We start from the raw sequence: 21607 nt of genomic DNA, 5'->3' as shown, positions 1-21607 counted from the left end.
ATTCAGATACGAATTCCAAGCTAAAATCTTCAAATTAGAGAATACAAGAGAATGGAAACATGGATCACTGTCAATAATATGAATGGAATGCAATCTATGACATGATGGAATTTTGATTTGAAATTCGAAATAAAGTTGATGACAAGGTGGGTGGGGTGGATTGCTTTCCTAGATGTAATGTCGCTGTCAATTTCACTCAGTTAAATATTTACAGACATGTTTTCATCTTTTGTTCTCAAGTGGCATTCACTCGAATAAATTCTTAGTCATGAAATGTTTTCCTCATGAATTACGAATAATGACAATTGAATAGGGAGGAATTTTCATTCTCACCTCTCAAAAAGCCTTTCCTTCTTATTTTCATATTTTTTTTAATTTTAAAATTCATGCTCATGTTCATAAGCTCTCAACAGCTCTCAGTGTCTGTACTCAACAGTGCAGAGCAAGTGCAAATTACGTGATGCATTGTTTTCCTTATAATCCTTACAAAAAGGGATAGTGGAGGTAATGATAATGGGATAATAATATCCATTGAATCGATAAGAAAATTTAAATCATGTGGAATGGGTATTGAATCGAGATCTGTGGAAGAATTCACACGTATGTGTAACTTTTCTGAATGCTATCGAAATTTCGATAGCAATCTCTATCGAAATTTCGAATGATCCAAGATAACACATTCGATTTTGATATGAAATTGAATTCCAATCATCAACAAATATGTTTTGTACAAAGAATCATCATCATCATATTTCATACTTATCAAGCAAAAATCAACTTATTATCAACGTTTTTTGCTCTCGAAAGAATTCACTTATAATTATTATCGATTTGGTAGGACTTATTCTTGAACGTAACAGATCTCACCTTGAGTTGAAGCATGTAATTGGCAGGTAATGGCTTTCCATTAACTCGCGCCATCTTTCTCAATATTTTTTCTGCTTCATCAAACCGGCCTCTAGCGAGCAGCCATCTTGGCGACTCTGGCAGCACCCTGCAAAACATGCCAACAATGCAAATATAAGATTCTAGAGACCCTATTACATGAATATACAGCACTCTATTACAGTAGTTCAATTTGTTACACACATTTGTGAATGGTGGACTACCACAAAAAGGAGTAACATTTTTTCCTATTATCAATCGTTGAGTTGCTGGTCCGTATTCCCAATCAGTTGTGTGATTTAATTTTCGAAACCATTATCAGATGATTAAGTGTATAATATAAATATATAAATTTCACTGCGAACACACAAGGAATGTTGGCATTTATGAATGTTATGTTGGCAGTGCCAAATGTTAGATTGCTAATATCGGTACAATCGATGTCTATTTGTATTGAATACACTGGTAATTATGTATACTCTGTACAAAAATATTTATTTGTGATTTTTGGCAATATACTTAAATTAAAATTGAAAAATAAATATATCTGGATTAACACAATACAAGAGAATGATAGATTTATCTGGTTGTGACTGCTATTATTTTGGAAGTAATCATTATTGAAAATGAAACAAGAAAAGAGAATGTGGAACAAATTACAGTGTGTTGAGCTCTATTTGATCTGTTCATTGGAGAAATGTTATCTGTGCATTGACTAGATTGCCGCCAAAATCAATTTCAATACATTCGAAAGTGATGTTGGGCGCTCCATTCTGTAGAGATGGTATGCTAGCAAAGTAAGCCTGGGAAGCACCACTTACGGTTTCTGTAGAAAGCTGTTCCAACACGGCATAAATCAAGCCATAAGAATGTATGGTAGATAGAGAGGGAGACAACTCACCACCAATAGAGGAAGAAGGAGAGAAAGGGCACGGAGGTGGCGAGAGCCAGCTGCCTCCAATCACGCACCAAGTAGACGACTCCGGCGAGCGCGACCAGGCCCAGCGAGTACGCTATATTTGTCAGAATGGTAACGAGTGTGCGCTTCGATGGTCCAACTACTTCGATGGCTGCAAAAGAAAAGTCACCCGACGAATCAATTTGAGCAATCACAATGGAACGTGTCGATAGGCAGCCAAGTGCCAGTCGTAAAGCTTGCACAGATTTTCACCGACAGAATGTGCTCGCTGACAAGGAAAACTCTAATTCCTAAGCGGCGCACCAAAAATTCATATGCTTTTCCGTCGTGAAGCTTTTACTAGTCTCTCCCCACTACAATGAGAATACTTCTTTGTGCCTCATCGTCCCACTATCTGTTTAGGAGTGTAGATTTGAGTGCTTCTTGTTATCTTCACTTTATCCACATTCAACTATCAGGACATTGTCAAATGTGTTCAATAGAAGATAATGATCATAGTGAGAGAAAATGTGAAAGGAGAAAGTACGACAGATACGACTTCAGGTTTCATGAAGTTCTCAGTGCTTTTACACAGTTATCATGTATAGCTGGTGAAATAGGTAACATCACTTGTGGATGCTAGTAGCTAGTAACTAGCTACTAACTAACTACTAACTAGTAACTAGTAACTAGTAACCTAGTAACTAGGAAATGGCACACAAGTTTCGAGAAATGGGACTGTCATCATGGATACCCTCTTACATTCAACATTACAAAGAGATTGATACCATTCCCAAGTCTGTACCTTCAAGGAGTCATTAGATACACAGTGTTTCAATATTGTTTGGTTTGGCATAATAGGGTTGAAAAAGCGTATTTTCCATTGCAAACAGTACATTTATATTTTTTTCCAATGAGGCTCCAGCCGTGGAAAATGGACTCAAAGCCCTCAACTACATGGCATATCGAAGCTTCGCAAATGTTCTACAATACTGTCTCAATTATAGTAGTAAACATCCACTGCAAATACATTTACAGGGTGGAAAGTGAAATTTCGTCCCCGAAAAATGTTTATTTCAAGTTTCTGAAGTAACATCAATCATGAAAAGAGTATTTAAAATGATATTAGTCTCTCATATATTAGAGTTTGGTGAATAAGTAATAGTTTGATAGTATAATCAATTTGATATCTCTCACTATGAATCGATATAAAAAATTCTGTCAATTATGACCGCCATCTTGAATTTTCCATTGATTACAAATATTTTCAATGTTCCCATCATCAATATTCTAATTCGACTTGTTGTAACGGAGAAATTGAGACCATTTGCATAGACCGATTTTATAGTTAGAGTTTGTTACCTCATACAAGAAAAAACTATACTTTTTGATGTTTATTCTGAGCTCATGCGTATGGAAAACGCACCAGAAATCATGCAAGGTTTTCTTTGGAGGGAGCTGGAGAACACATTTCTCAACGTATTTAATGAAGTAAAGGCATATAATTTTGAAGCTAAGAAAACTATCTGAATTCCATAGATTCAACATTTTACTAAATCTCTCACACAAAAAATGTTATGATGCCTTTGAGCCCATAATACTTCTACAAAAGCACAACAATATAAATATCACAATTGAATCCGATCTATTATGATGTCATCTACCTACCAGGGAGAACAGCCTTTTCATCCCTTATTCCATAATGAATTTTTCTTTCTACCTGAACAACGCTCCAAGTTCACCAATGAGGAGAAATTTTATTGTTTATATCAAGAACAATTTATTGTAAGAGAAACTGAATTTTTGTCACCCCCACTAAAGTGTTTGAGAGTGGCTTCTGTCTATATTGGAGACTAGCATGTAACCCGTTCTTTGCACTGGGTAAAATTTGGTGTTATTAAATGCAATCTTCTTATGTCAAGGAAACATGAAAAAATGGAATAATTAAGTATTATTCTGTTCAAAATCACGTGAATAATCTTTATAAGAAATGAAAGTCTCCAACAAAAAGAAAAATGGGTTTGATATGTTTCGAAACCGCAATCTTTGATTCATCAACCACACTCGCTACAAACTAAGGTACGGAGTCACTTGGAGGAAGCCCTCAGTTCAGTAGTGCAGGCGTAATGATGGTCATTCGTGTATTTACTCCTTCGTACATTTTCAAGACGATTGTATCCTTTATATTATTATTGATGTATCCAATGGCTCAAATCCCAAAAATGCATCTCCATGAAAGCATTTAACTCTGAAATTGTGAAGTGAACGCTGAACAAGATGTATTCACACACTTTATCACCAGTTTTCTGCTGCATAAGCTTTGGCTGATAGAAAAGGTCATGAAAATAATTTTTATATCAGCGAAATCTTCGCTTTGAACAGGAGTCGTGTTGTGGATGAGCGTTAACATTTCCTGCTAGCAGTCAGTAGCTGCACCGAGGAAAGCGCTGTAATAAAGACGATAAACGCTGAACGCTGCAATTACTTTATTTACCAAAGCGTGTGAAGTTATACGAGTATTTGGACCAGTCACATTTCCAGCTGCAACCAACTAAAAACACGACTGAGAATTGATAACTTACAGGAATGTAGTTCTCCAGTTATGGGATTCATTAACAGACCTCCACTTTCATTCCACTAATGGCAAGGAAAATCAAATTCCCGAAAACATGCAATTCAAAGTTTTCCAATACCTGGCGCGAGCTCAACTGGAAAGATTATTACATGCTGCAAACTCGACGCAGGAATCACAGTTCAGAGTTGGATTTTCATAAGCATCATTGAAAACACGAAATGATCACGCTTTCTGTTCCATAAGACTTCAATTTTTCTCATTTCCGATCTACATCATTCTGGAAATCTCATTTTTTGGGTTGCTACCTATATTATGTTTTTTCTCAGCTCTTATTATTATTCACTTCCTCAAATCTCACTTCTTTCACGAGGAATAGGCCTTTCCTGTAGCTCTGTATTTCACCAGAGAAAAATATGATTATTATTATCATTTTTCGTGTAAGTGGTTTACAATATTGTACATAAAAACAGCCTCGGAGATTTTCCCTCAAAGTCCTAATCATAATTAATTAATTAAGACTAATTATCAATAATTCATAATTCACTTTTTATTAATGCATCATTTTATTGATTTTTCACTCCAAACCCGTGTAGAGAACTAAGCTTCATTGGTTGATCAGGGAGACCTGACCTTATCGGAATATAATGTCAACTATTGAATGAATAAGACTAAGAAATTGTCAGAGTTTGTCAGAGATTGACAATGGTGTAATAACCAAAACCGGTCTTTCTAAGTATCAATAAATCTGTGGTTTTTGACGATTTCTTAGTCGTTTTCATTCAATATGAATAATTACCACAATATCAACTTCTCAACTACACAAAAAATGTTAACTATTTTTGATATAATTCTTAAATAGAACATGAACTATTTGTAACGAAGTATGTACATAAATCATATCTGATGGAATCATATCAAACATGATGGATCATGCCTAAAATTTAGATTAGAAATTATTTCCTTATAATATTATGAGAAAATACAGATTTTCTCTCTTTCCGTACTGTCCGATTGCTCCAGAATACTACTCGTTTCGAAATACGATGATATTCATAAACCGTTAATAATGCATAAATTGCATTTTTGAGGAAACTTTGACCTTCTCTGTATTCATGAAAAGTCCCCATTTTCATAGCATCTGTGATGTTTTCAGCCATAAATTCCCCGAGGGCTTTCTGCCTGCAGCCCTCATGAAAATCGATGGAGCCTTATTTTTCACACTTGCATCACACTTTTTTGACGCACCTTTATCTGCTACATGGCAAGTAAGGATTTCTCCACTCATTTCTCACTTGGGTTTCTTCCTATCTCTCTCATAATATTTCGTCTTGTGAGCTCCCGTGCCCACACATTGAGGAAACATTTTGTAAAACCTTTCACCTTAACAAGATTTCGAACGCCAATGGCTGCTCAGATCAGAAGAAATGCTGATTTAGTATTATTATAAAATAGTCAACCGCATGAAAATAGTCCAATGGAAATTGAAACAGATGAGCCCCCCCCCTTAATCATCATCTTTGCCTTTATTCGTGTATTATAAAAATACCAGCTTACCCGGCGAACTTCGTACCGCCAAAAAGTCAATGTATCTCATGTCACACTTGACTTTATTTGGTGAATCGTGAAATTTATTTGACAATCAATATTTCCATTCACATCTCAATACGGACTTCCTCTGTGCTTAGTCATGCAGCATTTATTATTCCGAGAACATATACTTCTCAATCAATTGGTAGTTATATCTATCAGTGAGGTGTTGAATGGAAAAAAAGATAGGTAAAATCAGTGTTTCAAAGATGAATTGAATGTTTTCATAGTTGTTGATGGTCCAGGAAGTATGTGATGCACGATGAATTACACAGAATTCAATATTCTTTCCATCTTCCATTTTAGGATGAATATAAGCTAAGCTTAATTAAAAAAAATGGATATTAGTCTGTCATCAATGAATGCAATATGAACAACTCTCTTTCATGAGGTGAATAATTTTTTCCATCATTATCCATCTTCTTAATGAAAGGGGAGTGATAATATTATTGTTTGTATAGGTTTTCTAAGGATCGATTATCTAGAGCTGGTACCAATCAACTACACTAACTTCAACTCCAAACTATCGTTTGAGTATCAGTACACAATTTATCACAGGGTGACGTGTTTATTGACCGGGCGAACTGAGGTCTAAGATTCAAATCGACGGTTTGGCATTTCTCTTAAATGTTTAAACGTTTGAATGTTTGAATGTTTGAATGTTTGAATGTTTGAATGTTTGAATGTTTAAATGTTTAAATGTTTAAATGTTTAAATGTTCAAATGTTTAAATGTTTAAATGTTTAAATGTTTAAATGTTTAAATGTTTAAATGTTTAAATGTTTGAATGTTAAAATGTTTAAATGTTTGAATGTTTAAATGTTTAAATGTTTAAATGTTTAAATGTTTAAATGTTAAATGTTTAAATTTTAAATGTTTAATGTTTAAATGTTTAAATGTTTAAATGTTTAAATGTTTAAATGTTTAAATGTTTAAATGTTTAAATGTTTAATGTTTAAATGTTTAAATGTTTAAATGTTTAAATGTTTAAATGTTTAAATGTTTAAATGTTTAAATGTTAAATGTTTAAATGTTTAAATTTTAAATGTTTAAATGTTTAAATGTTTAATTTTAAATGTTTAAATGTTTAAATGTTTAAATGTTTAAATGTTTAATGTTTAAATGTTTAAATGTTTAAATGTTTAAATGTTTAAATGTTTAATGTTTAAATGTTTAATGTTTAAATGTTTAAATGTTAATGTTTAAATGTTTAATGTTTAAATGTTAAATGTTTAAATGTTTAAATGTTTAAATTTTAAATGTTTAAATGTTTAAAGTTAAATGTTTAAATGTTTAAATGTTAAATGTTTAAATGTTTAAATGTTTAAATGTTTAAATGTTTAAATTTTAAATGTTTAATGTTTAAATGTTTAAATTTTAAATGTTTAAATGTTTAAATGTTTCAATGTTTAAATGTTTAAATGTAAATGTTTAAATGTTTAAATGTTTAAATGTTTAAATGTTTAAATGTTTCAATGTTTAATGTTTAATGTTTAATGTTAAATGTTTAAATGTTTAAATGTTTAAATGTTAAATTTTAAATGTTTAATGTTTAAATGTTTAAATGTTTAAATGTTTAAATGTTTATGTTTAAATGTTTAAATGTTAAATGTTTAATGTTTAAATGTTAAAGTTTAAATGTTTAAATGTTTAAATTTTAAATGTTTAATGTTTAAATGTTAAATGTTTAAATGTTTAAATGTTTAAATGTTTAAATGTTTAAATGTTTAGATGTTTAAATGTTTAAATGTTTAAATGTTTAAATGTTAAATGTTTAAATGTTTAAATGTTTAAATGTTGAATGTTTAAATGTTTAAATGTTAAATGTTTAAATGTTTAAATGTTTAATGTTTAAATGTTTAAATGTTTAAATGTTTAAATGTTTAAATGTTTAGATGTTTAAATGTTTAAATGTTCAAATGTTTAAATGTTTAAATGTTTAAATGTTTAATGTTTAAATGTTTAAATGTTTAGATGTTTAAATGTTTAAATGTTTAAATGTTAAATGTTTAAATGTTTAAATGTTTAAATGTTTGAATGTTTAAATGTTTAAATGTTTAAATGTTTAAATGTTTAAATGTTTAAATGTTTAAATGTTTAAAGTTAAATGTTTAAATGTTTAAATGTTTAAATGTTTAAATGTTTAAATGTTAAATGTTTAAATGTTTAAATGTTAAATGTTTAAATGTTTAATGTTTAATGTTTAAATGTTTAAATGTTTAAATGTTCAAATGTTTAAATGTTTAAATGTTTAAATGTTTAAATTTTAAATGTTTAAATGTTTAAATGTTTAAATGTTTAAATGTTTAATGTTTAAATGTTTAAATGTTTAAATGTTTAAATGTTTAAATGTTAAATGTTTAAATGTTTAAGTTTAAATGTTTAAATGTTTAAATGTTTAAATGTCTAAATGTTTAAATGTTTAAATGTTTAAATTGTTTAATGATTAAATACTTAAATACTTAAATGTTAAACTATTACCTATGGTAATAGGGCAAGGAAAGTAAAAAGGAGCCTCCTTCAAACGCCAATATTAGAGTAAAAATCAAACTATAGAATTATTCATGACTAAAGACTTTAGAATTGTGGATGAGAATACTGCGTTAGGTCTACTGTTTACAGAACCACTAGTTATACAGCTGGTAACTTTAGATGCTGAATCATTTCATCACAATATGATCTCGAATCATGATCATCTTTCATCGTTCTTCGGTAGCCGCTCGGCCGAAAATTTCGTAAACATAGGTCTGTAAAATGGATTAATAAATTAATAATTATGATTAGCCCCCTCCACCTATTAAAATTTCTAGTCAGAAACCATCCCCAATATTCACACAACATTATCCCAAAGTTTCATGCGGTTCTGTCAAGTAGTTTTCGAATCTATAGGGAACAAACAAACAAACAAACAAATATACAAACAAACATACAAACACACAAACAGACATTCAATTTGATATGATTTATATAGATTAAATAATTTTAATTGATAATTAGCTTTGCACAACGTTGCTCAACTCTTTTTTTTTGGCAACGTTGCACTCATCTGTTCTATCGGACTAATTTCATGTGGTTTACAACGTTATATAAATGCTTGCTATGTTGCTGATGAAGATAACTCCCATCAAATAGAATTTTTCCACTCAAATTTATATGATAGTGGGGAATCTCACTTGTAATCATTGGTGTTAATACAGTACATATTCGCAAAATGTCTCATAATGATAAAATCATGAAAAGACTTGATAAAAATAGCTCATTTCATAAATTCAATAAATTAAATCTGATTCAAAGGACAGAATATCCTAACGTTTATTTGGAAGTTTAAGTTCCCTATTTGTATAGAAATACTTCTGCAATACTAATAGAACTCATGTCAACGACAGTAATCGTTATATCAACTCAACAAATTATTGGTTCTCTAATTTGTAGGTCGTATTCGTATTTTGAGGGGGAAATTGATTGGGTCACAAGAATGTTGAATGAACTTGGAGTTGATGATCTCTATGCTTCTATGAGAACAATAATACTGGATACAACAACACTTATCACAGAAACATTGTTCTGCAGTGACTGAATCTGCAACTAAATGAGGCTGACATTTTTGAGAGAGCACAGACTTTCCGCAGTACGTGATCAGTTTACGGTGTGCACATTTTTATTTGCTTTGTTAAAAATAGCTGACAAGCATGGAAAATATAGATAACTTAGCAATATATTAGACTGCCAGAGGCCCTGAAATTGATCAATTGCAACCTGAAAATTCTGACACCAACCCTGAGCCAACTAGGTCATTCGTTATTATTATTATTATTATTATTATTATTATTATTATTATTTATTATTATTATTATTATTATTATTAATACTATTAATATTATTATTATTATTATTATTATTATTATTATTATTATTATTATTATTATTATTATTATTATTATTATTATTATTATTATAATTATTATTATTATTATTATTGTTCTAAGAATGATCAATTGGTGTTTGTATCTGAAAATCTTTCCGCCTATTTCAAAAACCTAAAGTGGCTGACCAAGCAGCAAGCTGTTAAGCATGGATACAAATATGTATGGTACAGAAATGGAAAGATTCTAGTTCGTAAGAATGAAAAGGAGCCTGTCATTGAGATATTGAGGGATAATGACCTCACTAAAATCGTTTGAATTATTTCAGAAGCATTGTTAGATATGCATTTTCATTTTTGATTCGTGCCAATGTTTGATCATGAAGGAGACGAATCCGTTCATGATTTGTTTACTCAAAATTTTGCAAATGAATTGAATCCAGACTCAGATTCATTTGTTAAAGAGAGTATTTTCCATGATGTTACTGAGCTCGAATTGTTTGTACCTCTTTCTTCTTCTTTAGGGACCAATAGACATAATATGAATGGTGTCAAATCCAACTTCAATTCACTACTCTCAATATTAGAAAAATCCAGTTGCACTTTGATGAATTCATACTAGCTTATGATAAATTTATTCAATCACTTGACTTGATATTTTTTACAGAAGTACAAACTAAATCTTACCTGATGGATCATTTCAAAATTGAGGGTTTCAATAAGCATTTCTGGTTGCGAGAAAATAGAGGTGGTGGTGGTGTTTGTATGTTTCTAAGAAATTGTTTTATTTTTGAAAGGATAGATTATAATTTTGTTACTTTTGAAAATGTTCAAGGATTTATACGTTCTAGTATTAATGCAAATTTCAAAACTTATTTCTTGGGTATTTATCGCCCTCCTAATTTATCTAAGTCTAATTTATCAAAGAGCTCAATGAAAATATTAATAAAGTACCCATTGATTGTAAATTCTTGTTGTCAGGTGATATCAACCTCAATTTGAATGAGGATAGGTCTTCTATTATAAAAGAATACTTAGATACGCTCTATTCCATGGGATTTGTTAGAGGTATTTGGAGTAATACAAGAGAGGTTTTCCTGCAGGGAGCATCGGTTAGATCTTGTTTAGATCATTATTTTGTTCGATGGATGAAGTATGATGAACCAATCTATACTGGTGTAGTAAAAAGTAGAATAAGTGATCATTTTTCTGTTTATGTTCATGTCCAATAGATCAAAATCTTAGTGTGAATTCAACTATTGGGAGTGATTATAAATATATTTACTTAAAAATAGAATAAATCGTTACCTCAGCGATATTGATGTTAATAGCATTTTAAGTTTGAATAGCTGTGATGAGCTCTATAATGAGTTATGCCGAGTCTATGACTTGGGATATGAAAAATCAAAATCAAAGTTAAAAACAAATCTCAAGTTAAACTTAAAAAGAATTGGATGACTCTAGAGTTGCATAGGAGATTGAAAGAAAGGGATAATTTGTATAGACACTCTGGTACACCAGAGGGCTTGGAAGCATATAAGAAATATCGTAACAAATTAAATAAAGATATTAAAAAGGCAAAGTGTAATTTTCTAAAAAATGAATTTGAGACAAACATTAATAGCATAAAAAATACTTGGTCATTAATCAACGTTGCCATGGGTAGACAAGAAAAGTTGTCAGTTGATGATATATAATGAAACACATAGTGGTTGGTGATAGGCAGGTTGAGGAGGTTGTGGACCATTTCTGCAGTGAATTCACAGAAGGTGTTAGAGCTGCAAAACATGAGTGTAATATTACTACTTATTTAGAAAATGATAATGATACCAATGTTAATATCCCTAGCTTTGACTTACCTGATGCAGATGAATTAAAAATAGGTAATATCATCAGAAGTATGAGTTCAAATAAATCTCCAGGATTGATAATATTTTGATGTCTGATATAAAAAATCACAGTATGAAGTTCATACCAATTATCACAAGATTAATCAATTTATCATTAGAGGAAGGTAAAGTTCCAAATAAATTGAAAACTTCCATAATAAGACCGATTTTCAAAAATGGATCCAGATCAGAAATTTCTAACTATCGCCTATTTCAATACTTTCTTCACCTGATAAGATAGTTGAAAAGTATATTTGTAATGAATTAGTTATGCATTTTAAAAATCACAATTTAATCCCTTCAGCTCAATTTGGATTCCAACGCGACAAATCAACTGGTCAGCTTTTATCCCAATTATGTAACTATATAAATAATAAATTAAATAAGAATTACCATGTTTTAGTATTATTTCTAGATTTCAAGAAAGCGTTTGACACTTTATCTTTTCATAAAATGTACAGTCCATGAGTGAAATTGGTTTGTCAAGACGAGGTATAACTGGTTAATAGATTATTTGAATAACCGAAAGGTTACTGTTAAAGTAGGAAAATCCTACAGTCGCCATGAATTTGTCACCTCTGGTGTGCCACAAGGTTCCAATCTTGGACCATTGCTTTATCTGGTGTCAGTAATCACAATGGTTGGTGTTTCAAAGGAAACTAAGATATTTCAGTATGCTGATGACACAGTTATGGTAGCCAGCCACACAAGTTTTGATGAAGCAAGATATTGCTACAAAGAGACTTTGATAGAATGCAAAGATGGATCCATGATAATGGCTTGACTTTGAATTTTAAAAAAACCACTTGTATGCATATGAGACCGCCACGTCAAACCTCAAAGTCCACTAATATTACTATGCATTCCTTAAATTGTCTACATGAGAATAACTTTGGAACTCCTTGTACTTGTAATGAAAAGGTCAAACAAGTTACAATTCAAAAGTATCTAGGTATTTTCATTGATGATTGTTTAAAGTGGGGTCCTCACATTGATAGTGTATGCCAGCGTCTTCGCTCATGTCTATTTGGTTTATATAACTTACAGCGATCTGTCTCAAAGAAGACATTGATAGTTGTTTATAAAGCCCTAGCTGAATCCGTAGTAAGATACGGTGTCAATGTTTGGGGTAATGCAAGTGGCTATGAAATTGATAGAGTTAAGAGATTACAAAATTCCTTGCTGAAAATAGTTCATTCAAAACAAGAGAGTTACCCTAAGCCAAATTTGTTTAAAAAATATAGCATTCTTCCTGTAAACGAGCTTTTCAGATATGATATCTTATTAAATAATTATTTTTCTAATAACTTTAAAATGTCAAGTAGAATTTTGCATGAGCGAAGACAAGGTGCTGCTTATAAGAGGTTTATTGTGCCCGAATACAATAATTATCATGGTAAATGTGAACTTAGTTATGTTGTACCAACTATTTTCAATGAGTTGCCAGATGATTTAATTGGTCTGGATAGAATTTCAATTGTTAAGAATAAGATGAAACACTTTCTGTTAAATAATTTGAGTGAATTTGAATGATTTTCATAAATTCTTTCTTTTTTTATATATATTTTTTCTTGTGTATTATTGTTTGTGATAAGCAACAACTGAAATCCCATTGTTTTATTATTTTATTGCTACACAATACAATTAAATGAATTATTATCAATGTATCAATTAATTTTGATTGTATCAAGATTGATTGTATCAATGTACTATTTCTATGTTTTTTTTAATATAATGTAAAAGTTGACTCCTCCAGTCAAACCTTCTTTAGAAGGTTTTGGAGAATTTATATTTCGTCTGGTTTATAATTTTTGAAATTTTCCACTGAAAAGGAATTTTTCTTATCTTCTGTCATTCTTGCTTTTTTTATTATTCTTCATTTGTTTTGTTTGTAAGATTTCTTTTTATAAGTGTACTTTTCATTTTTTTGTTATATTATTTTCTATAATAAACTCCCTTCTTCTAGGGGTAACAGGAAGGATAAAGGAAAAGGAAAGGAAAGGATTATTATTATTATTATTCCTTTTATAAGCACGCTCTTGCGGAAATATTTTCAAGGGGCACTTTAATGCAACCTTCCTTTCATCTTTAAACACTGTTTGACTATTTCATGAACTTGCGCACAATACGTGCAGTGTTAAGGAGGACAGATTTTTGCATTCTCTTCAGCACCTCGTCTACCAAGTCAATACTTGGACAAATTTCCACAACCGACTTTAGTATCAGGCCATTGACTGTTATTACAATTGGAAGTACTCTCACTGTATTCAGCCCATACATTTCCTCCAGCTCAAATGATAGCTCATTATTATTATTATTATTATTATTATTATTATTATATTATTATTATTATATTATTATTATTATTATTATTATTATTATTATTATTATTATATTATTATTATTATTATTATTATTATTATTATTATTATTATTATTATTATTATTATTATTATTATTATTATCAATTATAATAACACTAAACATTTAAATTATACTCCACTTTCAAAATATGTCATATTATCATAATTTTCCTCAATTTTTCCTCAACGCATGATTTAATATTGTATGAAAGTGAACATCTAAGCTGAAAATTATTACTTGTTAATAAATTCAACTCTATTGTGAATCCACTTCTGAGTACTAAGATTCTGCACAGCAAAGACGATGTATTTGGATAGGAGAAAGGCCGTCACAGACAGTAATTGAAGACAGACATGTCTCTATCTGAGAATTGAGGCTTGTAATAGAGCATGTAACTATGCATAAACTGCTAATACATTCGATCAGAAGATATTGAAGCCCCTCTTCTCAAAGGAACACAACTTGCATGATCATTGACTCACATGACATCCCACCTGCCTTACGTCTTTGGCAACATCACCTTGTAGATCAAGAGAGATATTGCCTACGTCCACAACTTGCAGATCCTTGGTAGAGCCCATTATCAATATTGAAGTCCTCCAAACAGTTTCCGTCTTCATCAGAAGTTTGATATTAGTTGGAGACTAACGAACAGGACATCTCCAATCCATAATTGAAACTCTCCTCGTTTTGCAGCAATTGAATCCGTTCACTCGCCTCAGTTGAGCAGTTCCGGAGGATGCTCTGCCGACTCAATTGTTGTTATTTGCAATTATTCCAGCGAACTTCATCGGGACTTCCCAATCAGAAATTAAAATTCAAAACTCGAAAGCTCTAACAAGCTCTTGTCTGCGTCTCGTTTTTCGTGCTCGTTGAAATGAACCAGTAATAGAATATTGGAATTTATATAGTTGATAAAAATAAGACATTTATCTTCTTTAATATTCACAAGTTATGTCTCATTAAAATCCTTATTCCAAGCGAATTTATCAAATAATAGTCTATTCCAATGATAAATGGAGAGGTGGATGAGAACAATATTTTCTCACATTCAAAACAAGGGAGCTTCCCTTGTGTGCTGTAATAATAATTCATCCGTTACAGTCGTAACAAAAACTGAATCTCTTCTGATCACATCATAAAATTGGAATGGGAAAAAATATTGTTGATTCCAACTTTGTATAACAATGATTATTCAGAGCAGAACCAGATGATTGACGATTGTCTGACACTCACACCAGCTGATGGATTGCTGACTGGTACATCAATTCTTTTTTTTGAACTTAAAATTATATGTTAATCAAATCATGGACACTACATAAACTCTGAACTGCTAATTCAATTAATATGGACTGTTCATCTTATTTCAATTTATTCATTTCAAAGCAGTTATGGGTGAATCCCTGTTGTTTACTCCTGAATTGTATCTATTGTTGATGAATAAGTAAATAAATACATTGATGTACCCTGTACGAACGTATTTCATTTTTCTGATATCACTTTTTTCTGGCTTGGAGTCCACTACCCTTAGAGTCTTGATACCTTCATTCATTAATCTCTCATCTATCATTCATCTGCTGTGATAATTTAATCCTATTAAATCATCACAATAATAATAGCTTCAACTTCTCTTCAATGATTATCTGTGTGTGGACATCAACATCAACGGAAAAATAGAACCCATTTTTATACGCATTCTTCACATACGCAATTCATGGTTCTCAGTATCGAGAAAATATTTTGCAGCTCGGTAAACCTAAAGATTTGAAAATGATTTCCTAGTATGGAGAAAAGTAGAGGTACACGACTCCTCACTCCGATATTCTAATTTTCCTCTACTTTCGCAGTTAATATGAAGTTCGTTTTAGGCAGGTGTAGAGAACGCAATAAGAGCTACTTATCATCCGCATCTTGGCCTGAAGTGCATGTTTTTACCGCAACAATACGCACCCTGCTGTGCTGTGGTCTGGCTTGTAGGCTGGTATAGTCTGCCTACTACCGAACCCTTCCTAGGATGGAGCAGCAGCCCTGCTACTCTCTAAATCAGAGTTTAAATCATGTTGGCCTCGAGCTCCCGCTTGTTATAGCAGGACCGCTTCTCACTAATGCTTCTTATATTACAATAGTAATTCATTATGATACCGTCATATCATAATATTCAGAAATTTCTTATTGGATCATCTGAATTCAGGCTATTAAGCAGGAAGATGAGTGACTTTTCTATAGAAACGTTCAGTTGAATTCGAGAAATGGACAGGAGCAAGTTATATGGAGCAAGACTGAAGTACGTCACAAAGCTGGAATGAGTTTTAATGCCATGAGTGGATAGTTATTGTGGATAGTGAAGAGAGTATTTGGTTAATGAAGAAAGAAATGGAATATCGATCAAGTTATAAAGAGTCAAAACAGTCATAGAAGTCTTGCATTATTTTGATACAATAATACAAGGAGGATTGATGAAGAGTTTGTGTGCATGAGTAACTTGTTGTGTGCTAAATTAGCAATTGATTTACGACTAGTACCTTTCAATAGGTCTGAAAAATAATATCACATAGTTATATTTTGGCTTGAATATAAGTTACCAAAGTGGAGAGACAGAATCTTTCTCTATCTTTTATTATTTATCACTATACTGAGTTCAATCAATCAAACCTAACTACATGATACAAGGTACTCGCAAATATCTTAAACACTTCATGAATAATAGAATACGATATAATAAGTTCACAAAAATGCAAATGCAGAAAGTTCTAGTTTTTAGGAGTTGAGGAAGGCCTCGGTAAAGGTCCGAGACTGACCTCTTTCAAGACTCATCGAACTATCTTCATGCGGATGACTTGGTAATATTCACCGACAGTATTCATAAAATGCAGAGTATGATTGAAGGATTATTGTAGCCGCTGGAACTTGACAGTAAATAGAGATAAATCGAAAATGATGGTGTTCAGGAAGGGGGGTAGATTGCGCAAGAATGAGAAGTGGAGGTTTGGAGAGGAACCTATAGAAGTAGTCAAAGAATACAAGTACTTAGGTGTTACATTCACATCCGCACTATCATTGACTAGTCACTTCAAAGCTAAAGTGTCAGCAGCAAAATATGGTGTGAATAGTTTGTGGGGGAAGTTAATTACAAACAATGATGTCCCAGTATCAACGAAACGGCAAGTTTTTAATGCGGTGAGCAAGGCCACGGTTACATATGCCGCAGAGGTATGGGGGTACCAATAGAGAGAGCAACCTGAGTGCTTTCATAAATTCTCTCTTAAAAGACTGTTTTGCTTACCAATGAACACACCTAATTAAGTATTATATCTGAAGAGTGGGGAGGGCGTACTATGGCTAGATACTTTGAGAATGTATGTAAAGTAAATAGTAAAGACTATAAACCTACCTGAGTTCAGATTCACAGGAAGAATAACAAGATTGATGGCGCAAAGCAAATGTGGATAATATAAGGATTGGAAACATTTGTATATGCAATACAATATGGACTGGATTGATCCAGTGACCCAGCCGAGTTTATGGAGAAATGGATGTGAAATTATCATTGAACGGATACGTGACAGATTGATAGAAACTTGGTGGAATAGGGCCGCAACTTCGCAGTTCCATTCAATGTATCAGAGACTAAGAACGTCGCATACAATAGGAAGAGATTATATTAATGACGAAAACAAGAGACGTTTTATCAGTATGATATTCAGAGTGAGAGGGTCCCTGTTACCTTTGAATTTCAGGGAAGATAGGAATGACAACAGCTATATATTTTCACTTTGCAATAGCAGGGACATAGAGGACATGCACATGCCACTTCTTCGGTCGATGCACAGCACTGGCAGAGTTTCGGATAAAATGGTTCGGTCGCTGGATTATACAAAAGGAAACTATACTTAGATACCTGAATGGTGAAAACTGGAGAAGATTGGTGGGCTATATTGACGAGGCTTTGAAGTATTTCGGGAGCAATTGGTTTCAGAATTTAATTACTAAGAACAACATGAGGGTTTTATATCCCATGACATTTATAGTACCATAGAATTCTTGTAATTTATGCAATTAGAGATACAGTTGTATACATGTATTTTTTATCTCTCTCTCTCATTCTTGTACATACAAATCAGACTAAATGTATTTATTGGGTAAATGATTTGAGAATTCTTGCTGCCATTTAGAATAATTATATGATTCACTAAGGTCTGATGATGATTTTTTTTTTCTCCAACATTGATAGCTTCCATTCAGAGCAATTGGATGCATAGAGAGTATCGATAAGATGTCCAAAATAATTTTAGAACTGATTCGAGAAATCAGCCTATCAAAAAATTGATATATGATACAGATAAATTACCAACTCTGGCTGACGGCATGTGCAATGCCAATTGAATTTCTGTTATTGCTTTGGAATTGTAATTGTGCTTCTTATTATGAGTATCAATAAATTTTTCATCCATTTATCTATCTATCAGAAAGCTTTCATTTTTTTAGTTCCATCCCATGCTTCCCACAGGTGTCCCGATATTGTTCATGTGGAAGCCCCCTGTCAAATGTAGCATGGTATTATAACGTGGTTTAAAATGTGTTTCAATTTTAATTCTCATTTTTTGAAAATTGAATTCATTTTTGTAAAAGAATCTTCATCGAGGATTTTCAAAAATCTGATGATACAAGTAAGAAACTGAAATTGATAGAAAATTGACTACTTACCAAGAACATAGGGTGTTCCCAAAATAGCAGGAACAGTGAAGCCCACTCCAATCCTGAACGTGGTCCATGTGACAAAGTCTTGAGCAAATGCCGTCGCGATTCCGAAGAAACATTCTATGAAGAGATAGATGAAAAATGACGGCCTTCTCCCCAATCTGAAAGAGAAACATAAATTGATTGTTAACTTTGTTACTAAAAAATTTCAATTTTTTAAACACTTTTATCTATGACCATGTTATAATGTAAACATTACACCAACACAATCAATGCTATAACAGGGATCTTTTTGTGATGATTCTCAAAACTATACTGTAATGTAAACATTATGCAACGACTTGATTATCATGAAAGGTTTCCAATTCTGGTGGCTTCATCATTAACACAGTCTCTGATGTTTTCAGCAGGTTTAGTTTGTCAAGTTCTCATTAATCCAGTTCGACAAGTTTTCAATTTATCCATTACCTTTCCAGATTGTCAAGTCTTCAGTCTGTCAGGATTTCAGTTTATGAAGTTTTCAGTATGTCAATTTTCCATTGTGTCAAGTTCTCATTCCATAAAATGTTCAATTTGTCAGGTTTTCAGTTCATCAAGTTTTCAGTTAATCAAGTTCTCAGTTTATCAAGTTTTTAAGAAGTTTTATTTCAAATTTACTGTTCACTCTGAGTGGATTTTTACCTTTTAATATTTCAATCTTTCCACTAGTTGATTGACTAGTTGGCTGATTTCTAACCTTATAACAACGCAGCAAAGTTTCACTTTGCTTAAGTGGTCGTGGATAAAATAGTGTAAACAACAGTTCTATATTATACGAGTATTATGGTCTCTAAAGCACTAGTGAAATGTTTAAGATGTTTCTCGCTATGCTCACTCATTTGTGTCTTATCTCTACATCTAACTCTACTGTTGAAGACCCTTATTATGTAAATGTTCACGTCTATTAAATTTGTTGACAGAATTTTATGATGGAGAAATATCACAATATCAATTCATATTCGACAAATTTCAACATTTCAACATTAATCTTGTTGTAGAGTTATGTCACTGAAGTACACACATAATCTCTGGATGCTGTGAATAGAAAAATGGGAGAACAAATATTAGAAATACAAATAAGTAGCATTGGAGAGATCCAGTTGTTGAATAATATGTACACTACTTCTGTACACAATGCTATGAAATTTTCTAATTTCACGCATGATGCTCACGTAATATTATGAACAATGAATGGAAACCAACCTCTTTACAAAGAAGTTGATCTCTTGTTTTCACGTCGATTCTCATATGAGACCATTTGCCAGCTTAAATGGTTTGGCAGATATTATGCAAGCACTGCAATTCAGCGGAAATTTATGACCTAATATTCACAGGTCTCCTCCAATATGAATGCTTTTATTTGCCCTCTTCTTTCGAAAGCTAGCTGGCATGTGAGTAATATTGGATCATCAGAACAGCAAGAGCTCCCAAAATATTTTTTCAATTGAATAAATGACCCATCTTCTCATGTGTACCTTAATTTCTACAAATAGCGATCTGTTTACTCTCCCCACAATGAAATATCTGTTTCAAGTAATACATGTCATAATATAGCTTATAATAGCTTGTAATGGAGCTTATAGCGTAATATGGTTGAGATGTAGGAAACTACAAAGAAACTGTTGCTCTATGTATACTGTGTTTATTTGTATCTCTATTAAGCTGTAGTAACACTGAAAACTGGACTTCCATCAACTATAACACACAACAAATCATTAAAAAGCAAGCCTCGCCATCCAACTCCAGTGATACAGCAGCTTTAATGAAATATTTATAAAACTCGCATGGGAAAGGATTCTTAGCATCATATATGAAACTGAATAGTTCAACTCAATAGTTACCAATCAAAGTTATGATTGTCTCTTTATAACATTATTGCTAAATATTATCAATTCATTTTTTTGCATTGAGTTATCAAATTTTGGTTCATCATGGAGTGGTATTGATAAATGTGTTAATTCAAAAGATGTTGATGTATAGAATCAAAAACTTCCCCATAGAATGAGGCTCACCAACGCATGGAATCAAGTCGTAAATGTTCTAACAGGAAGGATGTGGTCATTGTGCTGATTTATTTACAGGCTCGACAATCTCCCTTAGATTAATGTTGATTGCTCCCCCAGCGTTGCCAATTGAATATCCAATTAAATATCTCAATCAATTCCAGAATGCTCTTGACAACAGCTTGTGTACTCCAATGACCCTAAGAGCTATGCCGGCGGTAGTGTAACTACCAGCAGGGCCACCCAAGCCGGACAGGTCGAAGGGTAGGAGTCAGACAAAGAAGTACTCCAAAACTGCTGCCTTGCAGACGGAATTCAAAGGAAAATCCAAAGGCTAAGGGAGACAACCACGAAAGAAAATCAGCCTGCTCGAAGGCTACAGGTAGCGGCCCTATCATTGAGATCGGAAGCTGTGGGCTAATAACCCGCACTTCTTAAACAACAATTATTAAAGAAACTGAATCGAATAACAAACGGACGGATTTATGGAATAAAATATTTGGACTGAAACATAAAACGAAAATTGGATTTTGGAATGTTAGAACTTTGGCAGAAGTGGGTAAATTGAAACAAGTCGCACAGGAAATGAAAAACTATAAGATGGAAGTATTAGGACTTAGTGAGGTGAGATGGTTTGATTTCGGAGAGCTGGAAACAAGTGATGGTCTGACCCTTTTGTATTCTGGCTGGCCAGAGGAAGATGGCGCGGTCCATAAAGATGGGGTAGGAATTCTTCTCACTACAAAAGCAAGGCATAGTCTCAAGGATTGGAAGCCTGTCTCTGAAAGAATTATAGCTGCACGATTC

At 32.2% G+C, this 21607-nt stretch overlaps 1 protein-coding gene across 1 annotated transcript in view; it reads right to left on the bottom strand.

Annotated features, from left to right (window-relative positions):
* LOC111053198 (beta-alanine transporter) overlaps positions 1 to 21607 on the bottom strand; it is a 208593-nt gene that overhangs the window by 16443 nt on the left and 170543 nt on the right. Inside the window, exons 4-6 of the mRNA XM_039429322.1 lie at positions 18765 to 18919; positions 1787 to 1955; positions 868 to 994 (exon numbers count right to left, since the gene is read on the bottom strand). Coding sequence (XP_039285256.1) covers positions 868 to 994; positions 1787 to 1955; positions 18765 to 18919 — 451 coding nt within the window. The remainder of the gene's footprint in view (positions 1 to 867; positions 995 to 1786; positions 1956 to 18764; positions 18920 to 21607) is intronic.

The sequence above is a fragment of the Nilaparvata lugens genome, chromosome 5 (assembly GCF_014356525.2).
Source record: "Nilaparvata lugens isolate BPH chromosome 5, ASM1435652v1, whole genome shotgun sequence".
Classification (NCBI taxonomy): domain Eukaryota; kingdom Metazoa; phylum Arthropoda; class Insecta; order Hemiptera; family Delphacidae; genus Nilaparvata; species Nilaparvata lugens.
This window is presented reverse-complemented; position numbering and strand designations above follow the sequence as displayed.